The sequence below is a fragment of the Chlorocebus sabaeus genome, chromosome 19 (assembly GCF_047675955.1).
Source record: "Chlorocebus sabaeus isolate Y175 chromosome 19, mChlSab1.0.hap1, whole genome shotgun sequence".
Classification (NCBI taxonomy): Eukaryota; Metazoa; Chordata; class Mammalia; order Primates; family Cercopithecidae; genus Chlorocebus; species Chlorocebus sabaeus.
The window spans coordinates 18558833-18578914 of record NC_132922.1 but is presented as its reverse complement, the minus strand read 5'-3'; the positions used below and the strand labels follow the sequence as shown (position 1 = coordinate 18578914).

At 43.5% G+C, this 20082-nt stretch overlaps 1 protein-coding gene across 1 annotated transcript in view; it reads right to left on the bottom strand.

The window, feature by feature from the left end:
* SLC5A4 (solute carrier family 5 member 4) overlaps window positions 1-8592 on the bottom strand; it is a 41859-nt gene extending 33267 nt beyond the window's left edge. The window contains exons 1-5 of the mRNA XM_007975555.3: window positions 8440-8592; window positions 7690-7761; window positions 5622-5726; window positions 2548-2607; window positions 1201-1305 (exon numbers count right to left, since the gene is read on the bottom strand). Of these exons, the coding sequence (XP_007973746.3) occupies window positions 1201-1305; window positions 2548-2607; window positions 5622-5726; window positions 7690-7761; window positions 8440-8574 (477 nt within the window). The 5' untranslated portion in view covers window positions 8575-8592. The remainder of the gene's footprint in view (window positions 1-1200; window positions 1306-2547; window positions 2608-5621; window positions 5727-7689; window positions 7762-8439) is intronic.
* Window positions 8593-20082: the final 11490 nt, after the last annotated feature.

Below are 20082 nucleotides of genomic sequence, written 5' to 3'. Positions count from 1 at the left end.
TTGCATTGGGAAGGCTCATGCCATCTAATCTAAGCATCTAGTTCACTTCCAACAACGACTCAGCACAACAGAGAAGCAATAGGAAAGGTCAGCCTTTTCTCTCATGAACTCTCAGACACCTGCCTAGACTGTGAACTTGAGATTATTTTGTTAGTCACTGATACATGAGGAGCAAGTAAGTTACTCTTTGTTTTTTACACGTGCTGCTGAATCTTCAGATTCCTTCTTTCCTCACTGTTTATCTCCCCAAAATGTAACGTTTGTTTATTTATTTATTTTTGAGATGGAGTCTTGCCCTGTCTCCGAGACTGGAGTGCAGTGGTGTGATCTTGGCTTACTGCAACCTCCACCTCCCAGGTTCAAGTTATTCTGCCTAAGCCTCCCAAGTAGCTGGGATTACTGGTGCGCATCACCATGTCCGGCTAATTTTTGTATTTTTAGTAGAGACGGGGTTTCACCATGTTGGCCAGGCTGGTCTCAAACTCCTGACCTCAAGTGATCCACCTGCCTCAACCTCCCAAAGTCCTGGGATTACAAGTGTGTGCCACTGCACCAGGCCCCCCAAAAATGTGACTTTATTTAAAAAGTACTTAAAATGTACTTTAAAAATTTTTTAACACTTATTTGTGATATATGTCTTACCATGGTGGTCTTAGATAGAGTGAACTTAAGAAAAATCAGTATAATAATACGAAGTACTTTCCTTGTGGTTCACGTGTCAGATAATCAAACTGAAAATGAAAATATAAATCTGGACATGGTCTGAGAAAGAATATAAAGGTTATCTCGCAATGGAAAAGGCAGGAGACCAAGTCCTTCTCTTTACTACTAAAGAGCTGTGTTTGGCATTTATACCAGTGCCGTCCTCCACTGCCAGCCTCCCCAGATATACACAAGTTCTTGAATGAGACATTTTGTTCTTTCTTTACATCCATTTTTTCATATCCTTGATAAGAGGGGAGATTTATACCCTACAGCCTCTCACGACTTAAAAGTCTACCACTCTGTGAACACACGATCTTGGAAGCTCCCTTTTTTCTCATTAAGACTTTGAAGAGACACCCCTGCAAATTTAAGACATCCATAACCTTGACCCTTTAAAGGCTGTTGGCAGTCTACACATCCAGCTCGCTGATATTAGCCCTCTGGCCCCATCTGACAAACTCTTGAAGTTAAAATGCCAGGAGGCTCTGAACTCACAGAAATTAACAAAACCACACAGATGAAGAGGGAGAGGATGGAGAGGTAGACTTGGAGTCGCTCCCCACCAAACCGCTTCTTGAGATATTCCGGCATGGTCATCACCTGCAGAGACAGACATTGACAGGGACTTACCCTTAGTGCCCTGTGCATTCAGATTACTCAGCATTTCCTAAGCACCTGTGAGTGAAAGTGCTGTGTGTGGCCCCTTCCTGGTGATGGAACCATGGCTTCTTATTCGTAGAGGCACCCCTGATGCCAGGCACAATGACTGCGCCTGGAAGAGGGTGGGTGCTCAAACCATGCTTCTGAAGAGAAGGACCCTCCCATGGATAACTCCAGCCAAATTCTCTTTCCTGACCCATCTGCAGATCTCACTTTCCCACTGCCGACTGGGCATCTCCACCTCAGTGCCCTGAATGCACCAAAACACTCATCCTGTTGAAAAGTGAAATCATCATTCTTGTCATCCATCATCTGCCTCTGATCTGGAATCCTTGGTTCCGTTAATGGTGGCCTCGTGTACTCCGACCCTCAAGCTTCAAGTTTTAGAGCTGATCATAATGCTTCCCCCTCCACTGCCTTCACCTTTACTCTGCCATCAAACCTGTCATCTCTGCTCCAGGGTCATTATGCAGGGGCACCACAGATTTCCCCGCTGGCTGCAGCCACGTTCTATACCAGAAACCTCTCTAGTCAAGAAATCTGATTTTTTGTCTCTCTGTATATTTCTAGCAATAGGCCAGGTGAAGGGCAGGGACCCATGTTTCATGATCGAAGAGAAAAAAATCAGTAAATAAATGAATGTCTGACAGATTTACCCAAACACTAAGGATATGGAACTGGCCCAGTTGTCCCACAGAACTGATGTCTGTGGTTTATTTGAATAAGCATAGAAACTGATCCTCCCACTGTTACAAATTGAGAAAGTTATCTTTGTCTTATCTGAGTTCCTCTCTCAGGAAATCAACCATCAGTTCTCCCAGATAGGGTCAAAGAGATGAAACTCACTAGATCACCACACCTGGACAGTGAGAAGCCAGATCCCTCGCCCATTATAATTGTCTAACCCACCACCTGCTTCCTGTTGACTGACTTCTCTTCTTATCCCCACCCTTAATTCCTGTTTTTTTCCTATACATAGTTACATATCTTCCCTGTAATATAAATCCCTAATTTTAGTCCATCAGGAAGATGGATTTGAGACTGAGCTCCCATCTTCTCGGCTGCAGCACCCAAATAAAGCCTTTTTTCCTGGCAATACTCATTGTCTCAGTGAGTGGTCTTCTGTGCAGTGAGCAGCAGTGCCTAGGACTGAACTCTGGCATTTTGGTAACAGATACTCACCCCCGACTTGATGTAGATGGGGACAAAGATCCACCCGAGAATCGGCAACATTACTGAGGACTATAAGGAACCAAAATAAGAGACAGTGAGACATTAAAGAGGCTTGGCTTGTGGACCTTCTCCTTATATGACCTCTGAGTCTGGATATTAAAAAAAAAAAAAGTTGGCTTAATCCTGTCCCATTCAAACAATTACAATCCCGATATAATTGTGAGTTCCTTTTTTTCTGTTTCTATGACTCAGGGGCCACCATTTTCTGGGGATTAAGTTGTGGTGAAAAAGGGAAAGAAGATAAGGGTTCTGATCCCAGTGGAACCCCTGGAAGATCATACAATCTTGGCCAAAGGGAATTTTTCTTGAGTTGCATAAATAATAAATGGAGTGACAAAGCAATGAGAAAGGAACCTGGAGATAGAAAAATATCACCAGTGCTCCCTAAGTCTTCCCACATACAATGATGATAGTAATACAATCTAGCATTAATATGCAACTTTTACAGAGTCTTCACATATATCACTTACGCTGCTCTCAGCCTAAGTGAGGCAGATATGACAAGCACAGTTATTCTTATCTTACAGAGGGGGAACTTCAGCCTTACACCTCACAGAGATTAAGGGGGCCCAAGGTCACAGTGACAGGGGGAGCAGTTGAGTTCTCTGCAGCTGGCTCGTCACACCCACTTGGTCCATAGGTCATTCTGGTCACGCCTCTGGAGACTGGCTTCATTCTGGTGTCCATGGCACTATTAAAACAAAGCTCCAGGCAAGGGCATATCTGGAGGTTGGGTCCATCCTGGATTCCTGGATACTACTGAAGTAAATGTAGGGGCAAAATCTTCAACAGTGGAGGGGCACAGGCATGTATGATCACTCAAGATCACTTTCTGAGTTCAGCCAGGGATGGTCTGTTTAAACTTTCACTATGATACAACTTTCCTTTAAATCGTTTCCACAGGCATCGTCTTCTGCCTAATATGCACATGCATGTAAATGAAAACACCAGAAAGAGTAAGACAGAAGAATAGAAAAACTCAGGCAGCTCAAGAGCTACTGGTAGCATATCCATCACGTGTCCAGCCATGTGCTAGAGCAAACTTGTCCAACCTGTGGCTCAAGCTGGCTTTGAATGTGGCCCAACACAAATTTGTAAACTTTCTTTTAAAATAATAAGGTTTTTTGGTGATTTTTTTTTTTAAGTTCATCAGCTATCATTAGTGTTAGTGTATTTTATGTGTGGTTCAAGACAATTCTTCTTCTTCCAGTGTGGTCTAGGGCAGTCAAAAGATTGGATATCCCTGTGCTAGAGGATGGGCTGGACACATAGCGGGAACTCAGGGAGGAGAGATGAAAAGGAGAGCTAAAATGATCAAGTGAACATAGAGATCGAGGCATATAGAAATGACATTCCTGGTGGGAATAACTGCTTGAGAAAAATCTTAGAGGTGAGCAATAATGTGCATGGAATGGGCTAGGCAGAATGGGGTCACTGAAGTGCTGAAGGTCAAACAAGAGGTGGAGGCTGGGTGCAGTGGCTCACACCTGTAATCCTAGCATTTTGGGAGGCTGAGGTGAGAGGATCACAGAGCTCAGGAGTTAAGAGACCAGCCTGGGCAACATAGGGAGACCCCCATATCTACAAAGAAACAAAAACCTAGCTGGGCAGGGTGGTGCACACCTGTGGTCCCAGCTACATGGGAGGCTGTGGTGGGAGGATTGCTTGAGTCCAAGAGGTCAGTGAGTCATGATCCTGCCACTGCACTCCAACTTGGGTTACAGAGCAAGGCTGCGGGAGTGTAAATTAGTTCAAACATTGTGGAAGACAGTGTGGCGATTCCTCAAGGATCTAGAACCAGAAATACCATTTGACCCATCAATCTCATTACTGGGTATGTACCCAAAGGATTATAAATCATTCTACTATAAACACACATGCACATGCATGTTTACTGCAGCACTATTTACAATAGCAAATACTTGGAATCAACCCAAATGCTCAACAATGATAGACTGGATAAAGAAAATGTGGCACATATCTACCATGGAATACTACACAGCCATAAGAAGGGATGAGTTCATGTCCTTTGCAGGGACATGGATGAAGCTGGAAGCCATCGTTCTCAGCAAACTAACCCAGGAACAGGAAATCAAACACCACATGTTCTCATTCATGAGTAGGAGCTGAACAATGAGAACACACGGACACAGGGAGGGGAACATCAGACACTGGGGCCTGTCAGGGGGTCAGGGGCAAGGGGAGGGAGAGCATTAGGACAAATACCTAATGCATGCAGGGCTTAAAACCTAGATGATGGGTTCATAGGTGCAGCAAACCACCATGGCACATGTATACCTATGTAACAAACCTGCAGGTTCTGCACACATATCCCAGAACTTAAAATCGACGAAGAAAACAACAACAAACAAATAAGCAAAAAAAAAAAAAAAAAAAAAAATCAAACCAAAGAGGCGAACATTCTATACAGACACCCAGAAAAACCTGGGATATGACTTTCATTAATATGCCTGGATGCTATGGTTTCAACTTGGTGTACCACCAAGTTCATGTGTCAGAAACTTAACCCCCAATGCAACAGTATTGAGAGGTTGGACCATTAAGTGGTGATTAGGTCATGAGAGCTCTTCTCTCATAAATAGATGTTTGCCATTATCAAGATAGTAGGTTGGTTATAGTAGGAGTGGGTTCCTGAGTTTAAAAAATGAGTTTCATCCTCTTCTCTCCTCTCCTCTCCCCTTCTCCTCTCTTCTCTTCTCCTCTCTCTTTCTTTCTCGCTCATCCTCCATCCCTCTCTCCCTCTCTCTCGTGCCCTATTGCCCTTCCACCTTCCACCTTCCACCTTCCACCTTCCACCTTCCACCTTCCACCGTGGGATGACGAAGCCCTTGCCAGATGTGGGTCCCTCAGCTCTTGCACTTCCCAGCTTTCAGAGGTGTGAGAGACACATTTTGTTCTTTACAAAATACCCAGCCTGTGATATTCTGTCTTAGCAGCATAAAACATCCTAAGACACTGGATATAGTTTTGATTTAAAGGAAATAGCCTATGATGTCACTTACAGTCCATTCAAATGTGACAGCGGCAACTCCTGAAGCTGCTCCTGTACCAGCCAGCCCCACATAGTGGTTGCTGCCGATGTTACTGGCAAAGAGAGAGGCGCCCATCTGGAATGCAAGAGAACAGACCAGGGTTAGGGTTAAAAGATCCAAATCAGACTTCTTGAAAATAGATGCTGAGATGTTTCAGTCACTACTCCTCAGAGCAGGAGTCAAGCAAACGACGGCCCCTGGGCTAATCCAGCCCATGGTCAATTTCTGAATGACCCATGAGCCAAGAATGTGTTTTTACATTTTTGCATTGTTAAATAATAGTTAACAATCTAAATAAGCATAATATTTTGTGAAATGTGAAATTGTAAAAATGTGAAATTATATGATTCAAATTTCATTGTTTGGAACACAGCTACGCTCATTGGTTTTCCATATGGACTTAGGCTGCTTTTTGTGCTACAATAGCAGAGTTCTGTGGCTGCAATAGACGATATGGCTAGAAAACCCTAAAATATTTACAATCTGGCCTTTTACAGAAAAGCTTGTTGGCCCCTGTCTTGGGAGAGCATTGGTCAATCTACTAAAATGCTCTGAGTTGAGCCTGTCCTTGGCCAAGCACTGCCAGATCTCCCATCATCTCTTGTCCCTTTAATCATATGTAAAGACCCCAAGCTGTCTAGGAGGGAATTTCTCTCCACCCTCCCAGCCACGAGACCCTCTTTTCATTCATCCCCTCGCCATCACAGTGCCTGCTGTTCTAAAGACCCAAAGATCAAGAGAGGTCTCTCGAGTGGGCGTGGATGAGCACCAGTCCTGGCAGAAGAGAATTGGGGTGTGGCTCTTCCCATTTTTTAAGGCCTCTGTAAAATCACTTTTTCTGCTCAGCTACACGGGGCCAGAGGATGGGATTGAGCTGGTTTTTGGCTTGAAGATCGCTTGAACCTCCTTGTGTGTTTCACTAAACAGTTCTAAAAATGCAATGTCTGATTGGACGCCCCAAATAAAATTCATTTCAAACTTCCAGTTGTTCTGCTTCCATCACCCCAGCCAGGACAGTTGCCCATCTGCACTTCCCCTCATACCATTTAGAAAATGAGTCAGACTTGTGAAGGAAGCATTTGCCAAGCACCCACTGTATAATGTGATGCCGGGCTGACACTCTCCAGGTGCAGAGGGGAAGATGCAGCCTCTGCTGCAGTGGGACCCTGGCTGAGGGGGCCGCACATCAAAAACCCCACAAGAACACCCACTGGGCACGAATCAGGAGGCATCAGCATTAGCACCATCACAGGGAACACAATCAATAACTGCACGGGACATAGGGACCCATGGGGAGAGCTGGGCGGCTCCTCAGATGAGGAAGGGCTGAGGTGAGGGATTGAAGGAGGACAGCAGACAAGGGAGGGCCAATCCTAACAAGAGGGCCAGCATCAGCTCAGGACTGGCAACAAAGCAGGAATGTGCAGAGCTCATAAGCCAGGAGAAGACTCTTGATAAGGAGCAGAAGAAAAGAACACGAGGTGGCACTGAACTGGAGTCCTTCAGTGCCAGACTGAACCTGCTGTCAAAATAGGTGACATATTGTCATGTCCTGGAATTACAGAGAGCAGCCATGAGGTCAGGGATTTAGGAAAGCAGCCCCAGCGACTAGGCAACCAATGTACATCAGAACTGATCAACATTCCCAATGTTTTCTACATTCACTGTTTTTTTTCTTTGAAATGGAGTTTCACTCTTGTTGCCCAGGCTGGAGTGCAGTGGCATGATCTCGGCTCACTGTAACCTCCACCTCCCAGGTTCCAGTGATTCTCCTGCCTCAGCCTCCTGAGTAACTGGGATTGCAGACATGCACCACCACGCCCGGCTAATTTTTGCATTTTTAGTAGAGATGGTTTCACCATGTTGGTCAGGCTGGTCTCGAACTCCTGACTTCAGATGATTTGCCAGCCTTGGCCTCCCAAAGTGCTGAGATTACAGGCGTGAGCCACTGCGCCCGGCCTACATTCACTTTTAAGCGCACACTCAGGAAATTTATCTCCAGAAAACTTTGGTCCGCTTACCGGTCCAGAAAACTTACCGGCCACCAGGCCACATTACGACCAGCGAGGAAGAAACCTCCTATAGTACCTCGGTTGGTCCTCAGCATCGCCTGAGTGGAAGGGAAGAGAGATGAGGGTCAAGCCACAGCAAGTGCACCCAGATACCCCAGAGGCTCTGGCCAGGGTGCTGACAGGGGTGACTTCAGCACTCCTACAGAGAGAAACATTTTGCTGGAAAGTGTTCTACAGCATCAAGTTTTAAAGGACTTCCAAAACAATTGCTTCGTAAAAACCCAGAGCCGGAAGAACTTAAAAAAAAATCATAATCCTCAACTTCTGTCTTAACTACTGTGATTATTCTCACTTACGAAAACCATGTGAGGTATCACTGAGCCATACTTGCAAGAAAATTTGCAGTCTCAAACTTATTAAAAAGAAAAAAAGTCAACGTAAATGAAGAGTCCAACTCACTAAATCAGAAAGTGAGCAAACAACAAAAGAAAGTGAAAGAAATGCAATAATAAAAATACTATCTTTATCCATTATGCCAGGTGTTGGGGAGGCAAAGTAAATCTGAAGGTCCCGGTGCTGGCTCTGTGCACACAATGGGGTCGTTAGGAGAACATATTAGCTCATTGTAAGCATTATTTATGCAACACACAAGAAAATGATTCTGATCCTAACACGACATTTGTGAAAAGCTTTGTCACGACCACACCCCTCCCCCACTTAAGATGCCCCCTCCTAAACCTTGTGCCCACCCTAAAAGCCACTGGGATTCCACCTACCCACAGCCCAACAGCCATCACCATCAGAAAATAGATGACAATGACTGAGATGTCAGCAGCATTTCGGATGCGATCAGACAATGGAGGTGGCTCTGGGGTCTCAGTCATGGTGCTAGGGCTAACCGTACTGGCCATGGCTGCAGGCAGTGCTATATCCATTCCACAGCATGAGCCATCTTTATATAAGTTCTGGGTTAATGATCAGCCTCAGGCAGGTGGGGCGAGATATCAGAGCCAGCTCCTGGGTATGGAGACCTTTAAACCTCTCCTCCAAAGCTATGGCACCCTAGCCCTCCACCAGTGAGTGCTAGCCTAGGTAGAGTTTGAGAATGAGGGATGCAGGGCCAGAAATGAGGGGAGAATCTGAGGTGGAGCATGGGGCGTTCTCTCGAGTGCAAAGACAGGGTCTTTAAGGAGATCTGACCAGGTGGAGGGGGGATTTGAGAGAAATGAAGACAGACAAGGAGGGGAGAAGGACAGAGGAGAAGGAACCAGAAACCAGCCAGGAGAGGCCGAATGCAATGGTCCCTCAGAGAACAGATACAATTTCTCACCAATGAGCTATATCCCTTGACGGTGAAGTGAATTATGCCTTTCATGGATTCCAAAGTCCCACATTTCTCTGAAGTGAGTTTCATATGCCACAAAAAGACATTGGTGGCCTGTATAGGAAAGGAAGTGGCACTTCAGGCACCATATGTGGAGAGTTGAGGGCAGAGCTGTGGAGAGCACTGGGTCAGAGGGTTGTACAAGAAGTGAATCAACCTGGAAGCATGTGATGGGGATCACGAGGACTCAGGAAGCAAGATCCCTGGACCACAGCTAAGAAGAAGTTAGAAGTAAAGCCTACGTGGTGGCTGACACCTGTAATCCCAGCACTTTGGTAGGTCAAGGAGAAAGCATCACTTGAGACCAGGAGTTCGAGACCATCTTGGGCAACATAGGGAGTCTTTGTCTCTACAAAAATTAGCTGAGTGTAGTGATGCGTGCCTGTGGTCCCAGCTACTTGGGAGGCCGAAGAGGGAGGATCACCTTGATTGGGAGGTCAAAGCTATAGTGAGCCATGGTCATGCCACTGCACTCCAGCCTGGGCAACCGAGCAAGATCCTGTCTCAAAAAAACAAAACAAAACAAAACAAACAAACAAAAAAACTGGAAAGGCCAGAAACTCTTCTTTTATAGTTCATTTTTTTATTGTGGCAAAATATACATAGCATAAAATTTACCATTTTAGTACCTTTTAAGTATACAATTCATCGGCATTAAGTACATTTACAGTGTTGTGCAACCATTACCACTATCCATTTCCAGCACTTTGTCATCATCTCCAAACAGAAGTATGTGCCCACTAAAAACTAATTCCCTGTCTCTCCCTCTCTCCATGCCCTGGTAACCTCTGTCATTCTTTCTTACTATATAAATTTGCCTATTCTAGGTACCTCACACAAATGAAATCATACAATATTTTCCTCTTTGGTTATTTCACTTAGTAAAACATTTTCAAGATTCATCCATATTGTAGCACGTATCAGAATTTCCTTTCATTTTAAGGCTGAATAATATTCCAATACATGCATAGGCCACATTTTGTTTATCCATTCAACTGTTGATGGGCAGTTAGGTTCTTTCTATACTTGGTTATTATAAGTAATGCTGCTGTAAACATTGGTGTGCAAGGATCTGTTTGAATCCCTACTTTCAATTCTTTTGAGTATATATGTAGAAGTGGAATTGCATGTGACAATTCTGTGTTTAACTTTTTGTAGAACTGCCAAACTGTTGTTCATAGCAGCTGCACCATTTTACATTCTTCCCACAGTGCATAGGAGAGTTAATTTCTCCATATCCTCTTCAATACTTGTCATTTATCTTTTAATTATAGACATGCTAGTAGGTATCAAGTGGGTATCACAATATAGTTTTGATTTACACTTCTAACACAATTGCTGGTAATGTTCATGATTTTTCATGTGCTTATAGCTTTTCGTGCATCTTCTTGGAGAGATATATATTCAACTTCTTGGCCCATTTAAAAACTATGTTGTATTCTTTTTTATACCGCTTCTTGTGGAGTAGGACCAACTCATAGGCAGTCTACCCAGAATAGCCTTATGTTGTGTTTTTGTTGTTGTTGAATTGTAAAATTTCCTTTTTATTTCTCAGAGACAGGGTCTCATTGTGTCACCCAGGCTGGAGTGCAGTGAGGTAAGCATGGCTCACTGCAGCCTCAACCTCCTGGGCTCAAGTGATCTTCCCATCTCAACCTCCCCCGTAGCTAGGACCACAGGCACATGCCACCCATGCCTGGCTAACTTTATTATTATTTTTTTTTAGAAGGGGGGTCTTTTACTATGTTGTCCACGTTGGTCTTGAACACCTGGGCTGAAGTAATCCTCTTGCCTCAGCCTCTCAGAGTACTGGGATTACAGGCATGAGCCACTGCACCCAGTAAAGTTTTCTTTTTCTTCTTCTTTTTTCTTTTTTTGAGATGGAGTTTTGCTCTTGTTGCCCAGGCTGGAGGGCAATGGCACAATCTTGGCTCACTGCAACCTCCATCTCCTGGGCTCAAGCAAATCTCCTGCCTCAGCCTCCTGAGTAGCTGGGATTACAGGAACACACCACCATGCCCGTCTATTTCTTGTATTTTTAGTAGAAACGGGGTTTCACCATATTGACCAGCCTGGTCTCGAACTCCTGACCTCAGGTGATTCTCTTGCCTCGGCCATCCAAAGTGCTGGGATTACAGGCGTGAGCCACCATGCCCAGCTAAGGTTTTCTTTATGTATTCTTTATTTTATTTGTGAGACAGAGTCTTGCTCTGTTGCCCAGGCTGGAGGGTGGTGGTACAATCTCCGCTCACTGCAACCCCCACCTCGTAGGTTCAAGCGATTCTTCTCCTGCCTCAGCCTCCCGAGTTGCTGGTATTATAGGCATGCGCCACCATTTCCAGCTAATTTTTGTTTTTTAGTGGAGACGGGGTTGTGTCATGTTGGCCAGGCTGGTCCTGAACTCCTGATCTCATGTCATTTGTGAATAGAGATGATTTTACTTCTTTTCCAATTACAATGCCTTTTAATTATTTCTATTTCTTACCCGCTTATTCTGGTTGGGACTTCCAATACTCTGTTGAATAGAGGAAGTATGGTTGATTCCAAAATATAAAAGAATCACCCACAACTCAATGGCAAAAACAAAAAAAAAACTAATAAGCCAATTAAAATGGGCTAAAGACTTAGACATTTCTCAAAAAACACATACCAATGGCCAAGAGGTATATAAAAAATTGTTCAACATCACTAATCATTGGGAAAATGCAAATCAAAACCAGTATGAAGTATCACCTCACACCTGTCAGGATAGCTATTATAAAAAAAAAAAGAAAAAAAGACAAGTGTCAAGGATGTGGAGAAACTGGAACCCTTGTACACTGTTGGTGAGGATGTAAAATGGTGCAGCTCCTACGGAAAACAGTAGGAACTTTCCTCAAAAAGTTAAAAATAGAACTACCAAGTGATCTAGCAATTCCATTTCTGGGTATGTATCAAAAAAATTGAAATCGGCATCTCAAAAAGATGTATCTGCATACCCATGTTCTTAAGTACTATTCACAAAAGATACAGAAACAACCTAATGTCCATCAGTGGATGCATGGATAAAGACTATGGAATATTATTCGGCCTTTGAAAGGCAGAATATTCTACAATATGCGACAATGTGCATGAACCTTGAGGACATTAACGCTAAGTGAAATCACCTGTCACACGAGGTCAACTATTGTGTAACTCCACTTACATGAGGTACTCCAAATGGTCAAATACATAGAATTAGTGAGTGGAATGGCAGTTGCCAGGGAGCGTGGGGCTAGGTAAATGGAGAGTTGCTAATTAACAGGCAGAAAGTTCCAGTTAAACAAGATGAATAAGTGGCAGAGATCTGCTGTACAACATTGTACTTATAATTAAAAGTACTGTTTTGTACACTGAAAAATTTGTTAAGGGGGTAAAGCTCATGTTAAGTATTCTAATCACATAATTTTTTATTAAAGTCATGAAAGTGGGGGGGCGGAGCAAGATGGCCGAATAGGAACAGCTCCAGTCTCCAACTCCCAGCGCGAGCGACACAGAAGACCAGCGATTTCTGCATTTTCAACTGAGGTACTGGGTTCATCTCACTGGGGAGTGCCAGACGATCGGTGCTGGTCAGCTGCTGCAGCCCGACCAGCGAGAGCTGAAGCAGGGCGAGGCATTGCCTCACCTGGAAAGCGCAAGGGGGAAGGGAATCCCTTTTCCTAGCCAGGGGAACTGAGACACACAACACCTGGAAAATCGGGTAACTCCCACCCCAATACTGCACTTTAAGCAGACAGGCACACCAGGAGATCATATCCCACACCTGGCCGGGAGTGTCCCACACCCACGGAGCCTCCCTCATTGCTAGCACAGCAGTCTGTGATCTACCGGCAAGGCAGCAGCGAGGCTGGGGGAGGGGCGCCCGCCATTGCTGAGGCTTAAGTAGGTAAACAAAGCTGCTGGGAAGCTCCAACTGGGTGGAGCTCACAGCAGCTCAAGGAAACCTGCCTGTCTCTGTAGACTCCACCTCTGGGGACAGGGCACAGATAAATAAAAGCAGCAGAAACCTCTGCAGAGGCAAACGACTCTGACAGCTTTGAAGAGAGCAGTGGATCTCCCAACACGGAGGTTGAGATCTGAGAAGGGACAGACTCCCTGCTCAAGTGGGTCCCTGACCCCTGAGTAGCCTAACTGGGAGACATCCCCCACTAGGGGCAGTCTGACACACCACACCTCACAGGGTGGAGTACACCCCTGAGAGGAAGATTCCAAAGCAAGAATCAGACAGGTACACTCGCTGTTCAGAAATATTCTATCTTCTGCAGCCTCTGCTGCTGATACCCAGGCAAACAGGGTCTGGAGTGTACCTCAAGCAATCTCCTACAGCTACAACCTACAGCTGAGGATCCTGACTGTTAGAAGGAAAGCTATCAAACAGGAAGGACACCTACACCAAAACCCCATCAGTACATCACCATCATCAAAGACCAGAGGCAGATAAAACCACAAAGATGGGGAAAAAGCAGGGCAGAAAAGCTGGAAATTCAAAAAATAAGAGCGCATCTCCCCCGGCAAAGGAGCGCAGCTCATCGCCAGCAACGGATCAAAGCTGGACGGAGAATGACTTCGACGAGATGAGAGAAGAAGGCTTCAGTCCATCAAATTTCTCAGAGCTAAAGGAGGAATTACGTACCCAGCGCAAAGAAACTAAAAATCTTGAAAAAAAAGTGGAAGAATTGATGGCTAGAGTAATTAATGCAGAGAAGCTCACAAACGAAATGAAAGAGACGAAAACCATGGCACGAGAAATACGTGACAAATGCACAAGCTTCAGAAACCGTCTCGATCAACTGGAAGAAAGAATGTCAGCGATGGAGGATCAAATGAATGAAATGAAGCGAGAAGAGAAACCAAAAGAAAAAAGAAGAAAAAGAAATGAACAAAGCCTGCAAGAAGTATGGGATTATGTAAAAAGACCAAATCTACGTCTGATTGGGGTGCCTGAAAGTGAGGGGGAAAATGGAACCAAGTTGGAAAACACTCTTCAGGATATCATCCAGGAGAACTTCCCCAACCTAGTAGGGCAGGCCAACATTCAGATCCAGGAAATACAGAGAACGCCACAAAGATATTCCTCGAGAAGAGCAACTCCAAGACACATAATTGCCAGATTCACCAAAGTTGAAATGAAGGAAAAAATCTTAAGGGCAGCCAGAGAGAAAGGTCGGGTTACCCACAAAGGGAAGCCCATCAGACTAACAGCAGATCTCTCGGCAGAAACTCTTCAAGCCAGAAGAGAGTGGGGGCCAATATTCAACATTCTTAAAGAAAAGAATTTTAAACCCAGAATTTTATATCCAGCCAAACTAAGTTTCATAAGTGAAGGAGAAATAAAATCCTTTACAGATAAGCAAATGCTTAGAGATTTTGTCACCACTAGGCCTGCCTTACAAGAGACCCTGAAGGAAGCACTAAACATGGAAAGGAACAACCGGTACCAGCCATTGCAAAAACATGCCAAAATGTAAAGACCATCAAGGCTAGGAAGAAACTGCATCAACTAACGAGCAAAATAACCAGTTAATATCATAATGGCAGGATCAAGTTCACACATAACAATCTTAACCTTAAATGTAAATGGACTAAATGCTCCAATTAAAAGACACAGACTGGCAAACTGGATAAAGAGTCAAGATCCATCAGTCTGCTGTATTCAGGAGACCCATCTCACACGCAGAGACATACATAGGCTCAAAATAAAGGGATGGAGGAAGATTTACCAAGCAAATGGAGAACACAAAAAAGCGGGGGTTGCAATACTAGTCTCTGATAAAACAGACTTTAAACCATCAAAGATCAAAAGAGACAAAGAAGGCCATTACATAATGGTAAAGGGATCAATTCAACAGGAAGAGCTAACTATCCTAAATATATATGCACCCAATACAGGAGCACCCAGATTCATAAAGCAAGTCCTTAGAGACTTACAAAGAGACTTAGACTCCCATACAATAATAATGGGAGACTTCAACACTCCACTGTCAACATTAGACAGATCAACGAGACAGAAAGTTAACAAGGATATCCAGGAATTGAACTCATCTCTGCAGCAAGCAGACCTAATAGACATCTATAGAACTCTCCACCCCAAATCAACAGAATATACATTCTTCTCAGCACCACATCGTACTTACTCCAAAATTGACCACGTAATTGGAAGTAAAGCACTCCTCAGCAAATGTACAAGAACAGAAATTATAACAAACTGTCTCTCAGACCACAGTGCAATCAAATTAGAACTCAGGACTAAGAAACTCAATCAAAACCGCTCAACTACATGGAAACTGAACAACCTGCTCCTGAATGACTACTGGGTACATAACGAAATGAAGGCAGAAATAAAGATGTTCTTTGAAACCAATGAGAACAAAGATACAACATACCAGAATCTCTGGGACACATTTAAAGCAGTGTGTAGAGGGAAATTTATAGCACTAAATGCCCACAAGAGAAAGCAGGAAAGATCTAAAATTGACACTCTAACATCGCAATTAAAAGAACTAGAGAAGCAAGAGCAAACACATTCGAAAGCTAGCAGAAGGCAAGAAATAACTAAGATCAGAGCAGAACTGAAGGAGATAGAGACACAAAAAACCCTCCAAAAAATCAATGAATCCAGGAGTTGGTTTTTTGAAAAGATCAACAAAATTGACAGACCACTAGCAAGACTAATAAAGAAGAAAAGAGAGAAGAATCAAATCGATGCAATTAAAAATGATAAAGGGGATATCACCACCGACCCCACAGAAATACAAACTACCATCAGAGAATACTATAAACACCTCTACGCAAATAAACTGGAAAATCTAGAAGAAATGGATAATTTCCTGGACACTTACACTCTTCCAAGACTAAACCAGGAAGAAGTTGAATCCCTGAATAGACCAATAGCAGGCTCTGAAATTGAGGCAATAATTAATAGCCTACCAACCAAAAAAAGTCCAGGACCAGATGGATTCACAGCTGAATTCTACCAGAGGTACAAGGAGGAGCTGGTACCATTCCTTCTGAAACTATTCCAATCAATAGAAAAAGAGGGAATCCTCCCTAACTCATTTTATGAGGCCAACATCATCCTGATACCAAAGCCTGGCAGAGACACAACAAAAAAAGAGAATTTTAGACCAATATCCCTGATGAACATCGATGCAAAAATCCTCAATAAAATACTGGCAAACCGGATTCAACAGCACATCAAAAAGCTTATCCACCATGATCAAGTGGGCTTCATCCCTGGGATGCAAGGCTGGTTCAACATTCGCAAATCAATAAACATAATCCAGCATATAAACAGAACCAAAGACAAGAACCACATCATTATCTCAATAGATGCAGAAAAGGCTTTTGACAAAATTCAACAGCCCTTCATGCTAAAAACGCTCAATAAATTCGGTATTGATGGAACGTACCTCAAAATAATAAGAGCTATTTATGACAAACCCACAGCCAATATCATACTGAATGGGCAAAAACTGGAAAAATTCCCTTTGAAAACTGGCACAAGACAGGGATGCCCTCTCTCACCACTCCTATTCAACATAGTGTTGGAAGTTCTGGCTAGGGCAATCAGGCAAGAGAAAGAAATCAAGGGGATTCAGTTAGGAAAAGAAGAAGTCAAATTGTCCCTGTTTGCAGACGACATGATTTTATATTTAGAAAACCCCATTGTCTCAGCCCAAAATCTCCTTAAGCTGATCAGCAACTTCAGCAAAGTCTCAGGATACAAAATTAATGTGCAAAAATCACAAGCATTCTTATACACCAGTGACAGTCAAACAGAGAGCCAAATCAGGAAAGAACTTCCATTCACAATTGCTTCAAAGAGAATAAAATACCTAGGAATCCAACTTACAAGGGATGTAAAGGACCTCTTCAAGGAGAACTACAAACCACTGCTCAGTGAAATCAAAGAGGACACAAACAAATGGAAGAACATACCATGCTCATGGATAGGAAGAATCAATATCGTGAAAATGGCCATACTGCCCAAGGTAATTTATAGATTCAATGCCATCCCCATCAAGCTACCAATGAGCTTCTTCACAGAATTGGAAAAAACTGCTTTAAAGTTCATATGGAACCAAAAAAGAGCCCGCATCTCCAAGACAATCCTAAGTCAAAAGAACAAAGCTGGAGGCATCACGCTACCTGACTTCAAACTATACTACAAGGCTACAGTAACCAAAACAGCATGGTACTGGTACCAAAACAGAGATATAGACCAATGGAACAGAACAGAGTCCTCAGAAATAATACCACATATCTACAGCCATCTGATCTTTGACAAACCTGAGAGAAACAAGAAATGGGGAAAGGATTCCCTATTTAATAAATGGTGCTGGGAAAACTGGCTAGCCATAAGTAGAAAGCTGAAACTGGATCCTTTCCTTACTCCTTATACGAAAATTAATTCAAGATGGATTAGAGACTTAAATGTTAGACCTAATACCATAAAAATCCTAGAGGAAAACCTAGGTAGTACCATTCAGGACATAGGCATGGGCAAAGACTTCATGTCTAAAACACCAAAAGCAACGGCAACAAAAGCCAAAATTGACAAATGGGATCTCATCAAACTAAAGAGCTTCTGCACAGCAAAAGAAACTACCATCAGAGTGAGCAGGCAACCTACAGAATGGGAGAAAATTTTTGCAATCTACTCATCTGACAAAGGGCTAATATCCAGAACCTACAAAGAACTCAAACAAATTTACAAGAAAAAAACAAACAACCCCATCCAAAAGTGGGCAAAGGATATGAACAGACATTTCTCAAAAGAAGACATTCATACAGCCAACAGACACATGAAAAAATGCTCATCATCACTGGCCATCAGAGAAATGCAAATCAAAACCACAATGAGATACCATCTCACACCAGTTAGAATGGCGATCATTCAAAAGTCAGGAAACAACAGGTGCTGGAGAGGATGTGGAGAAATAGGAACACTTTTACACTGTTGGTGGGAGTGTAAACTAGTTCAACCATTATGGAAAACAGTATGGCGATTCCTCAAGGATCTAGAACTAGATGTACCATATGACCCAGCCATCCCATTACTGGGTATATACCCAAAGGATTATAAATTATGCTGCTATAAGGACACATGCACACGTATGTTTATTGCAGCACTATTCACAATAGCAAAGACTTGGAATCAACCCAAATGTCCATCAGTGACAGATTGGATTAAGAAAATGTGGCACATATACACCATGGAATACTATGCAGCCATAAAAAAGGATGAGTTTGTGTCCTTTGTAGGGACATGGATGCAGCTGGAAACCATCATTCTTAGCAAACTATCACAAGAACAGAAAACCAAACACCGCATGTTCTCACTCGTAGGTGGGAACTGAACAATAAGATCACTTGGACTCGGGAAGGGGAACATCACACACCGGGGCCTATCATGGGGAGGGGGGAGGGGGGAGGGATTGCTTTGGGAGTTATACCTGATGTAAATGACGAGTTGATGGGTGCAGCACACCAACATGGCACAAGTATACATATGTAGCAAACCTGCACATTGTGCACATGTACCCTACAACTTGAAGTTTAATAATAATAAATAAATTAAAAAAAAAAAAAAAAAAAAAAAATAAAGTCATGAAAGTGGACCATACGGGCTAGATCATAATCTCAGGGGAAAAGCTTTTAGTCTTTCAGCATTGAGTATGATATTAGCTATAGGCTTTTCATATGTGGCTTTATTATGTTGAAGGAGTTTTCTTATATTCCATGTTGATTGTTTTTTATCCAAAAAGGGCTGAATTTTGTCAATGCTTTTTCTGCACCAGGTGTTTTTTTCTCCTTTGTTCTATTAACGTGGCTGCTTTTCATATGTTGACTGATTTTCTGATGTTGAACTATCCCTGCATTCTGAGAAAAAATTCCCCATGTTCTCGTTGTATAATTTAATATGCTGCTATATTAGGTTAGTATTTTTTAGATGATTTTTGCATTAGTGTTGATAAAGGACACTGCTCTGTATTTTTCTGTTCTTGTACTGTCTTTGTCTCTTTTTGTTATCAGGGTCATGCAAGCCTCCTGTAATGAGTTAAGAAGTGTTCCTTCCTCTTCAGTTTTTTGGAAGAGATTAAGGTGGATTGGTGTTAATTCTTCCATAATTGTTGGGTAGGATTCACCCAGGGAGTCATTTGGTGAAGGGCTTTTCTTTTGAATTTTTTTGAGAATACACACCAAGTTTTATTGGGAGAAGGGAGTACTCACAGGAGTAGGTAAAAGAAAGAAAGTCACACAGGGTGGAACGGTGGGATGATTGTGGGTACAAGGTAGACAGGGGAACACAGAGCAACGCCTGCTCCCACCCCAACCCCAGGAAGGGCAGGGGAGCAGTGAAGGCCCAGGAAGATTGAGGCTGGTGAAGGAAAGCAACAGGGTCCCTGGGCTGGGGACTCAGGAGCTAGTAAACACTGACCACTCTCAGAAGGGGATGAGGGCGGGAGAGGGCTCCCCCTATACTTCCTCACAGGGTTAAGACCTCTCCAGGTTCCTGGGCCCCCTAACTCTGAAGTTTCTTAGCTGGAGGTAAAGAGCAGAAAGAGACAGGAGGAGTGCCCCACTTCCTCTACATCGGCTGCAGCAGAGCTGGGGGTGCTTACATTCAGTCACAACAGGAATCTCCCCCACACCTGGCTAGGGGATAGGGGGAGCTGAGGGCAGCAGTAGCAGTCACTACCCCCAGCTGTTACCCCTTATTGCTTTAGAGAAAAGATTGTCTTTTCATGGACAAATGCTAACACTGTTGAAACCAGGGAGAAACGGTGGAGGAGCGCTACCACCCGAGGCCAGCTTGAATCCCCAACACCAACCCAGTTCCCACTTTGGTGGGATAAAAAAAAAACAAACCCACAAATCATCTTTCTAGGATAGATAGGGAAAGAAACAAGCCACTCTCCATATCCCCAGGGCAGGAGGGGGAAATCTGTTCACGGAGGGTGGCAGTGAGAGAACCGTGCCGTAACAGTGCACTCTGAGCAATGCAGTCTAC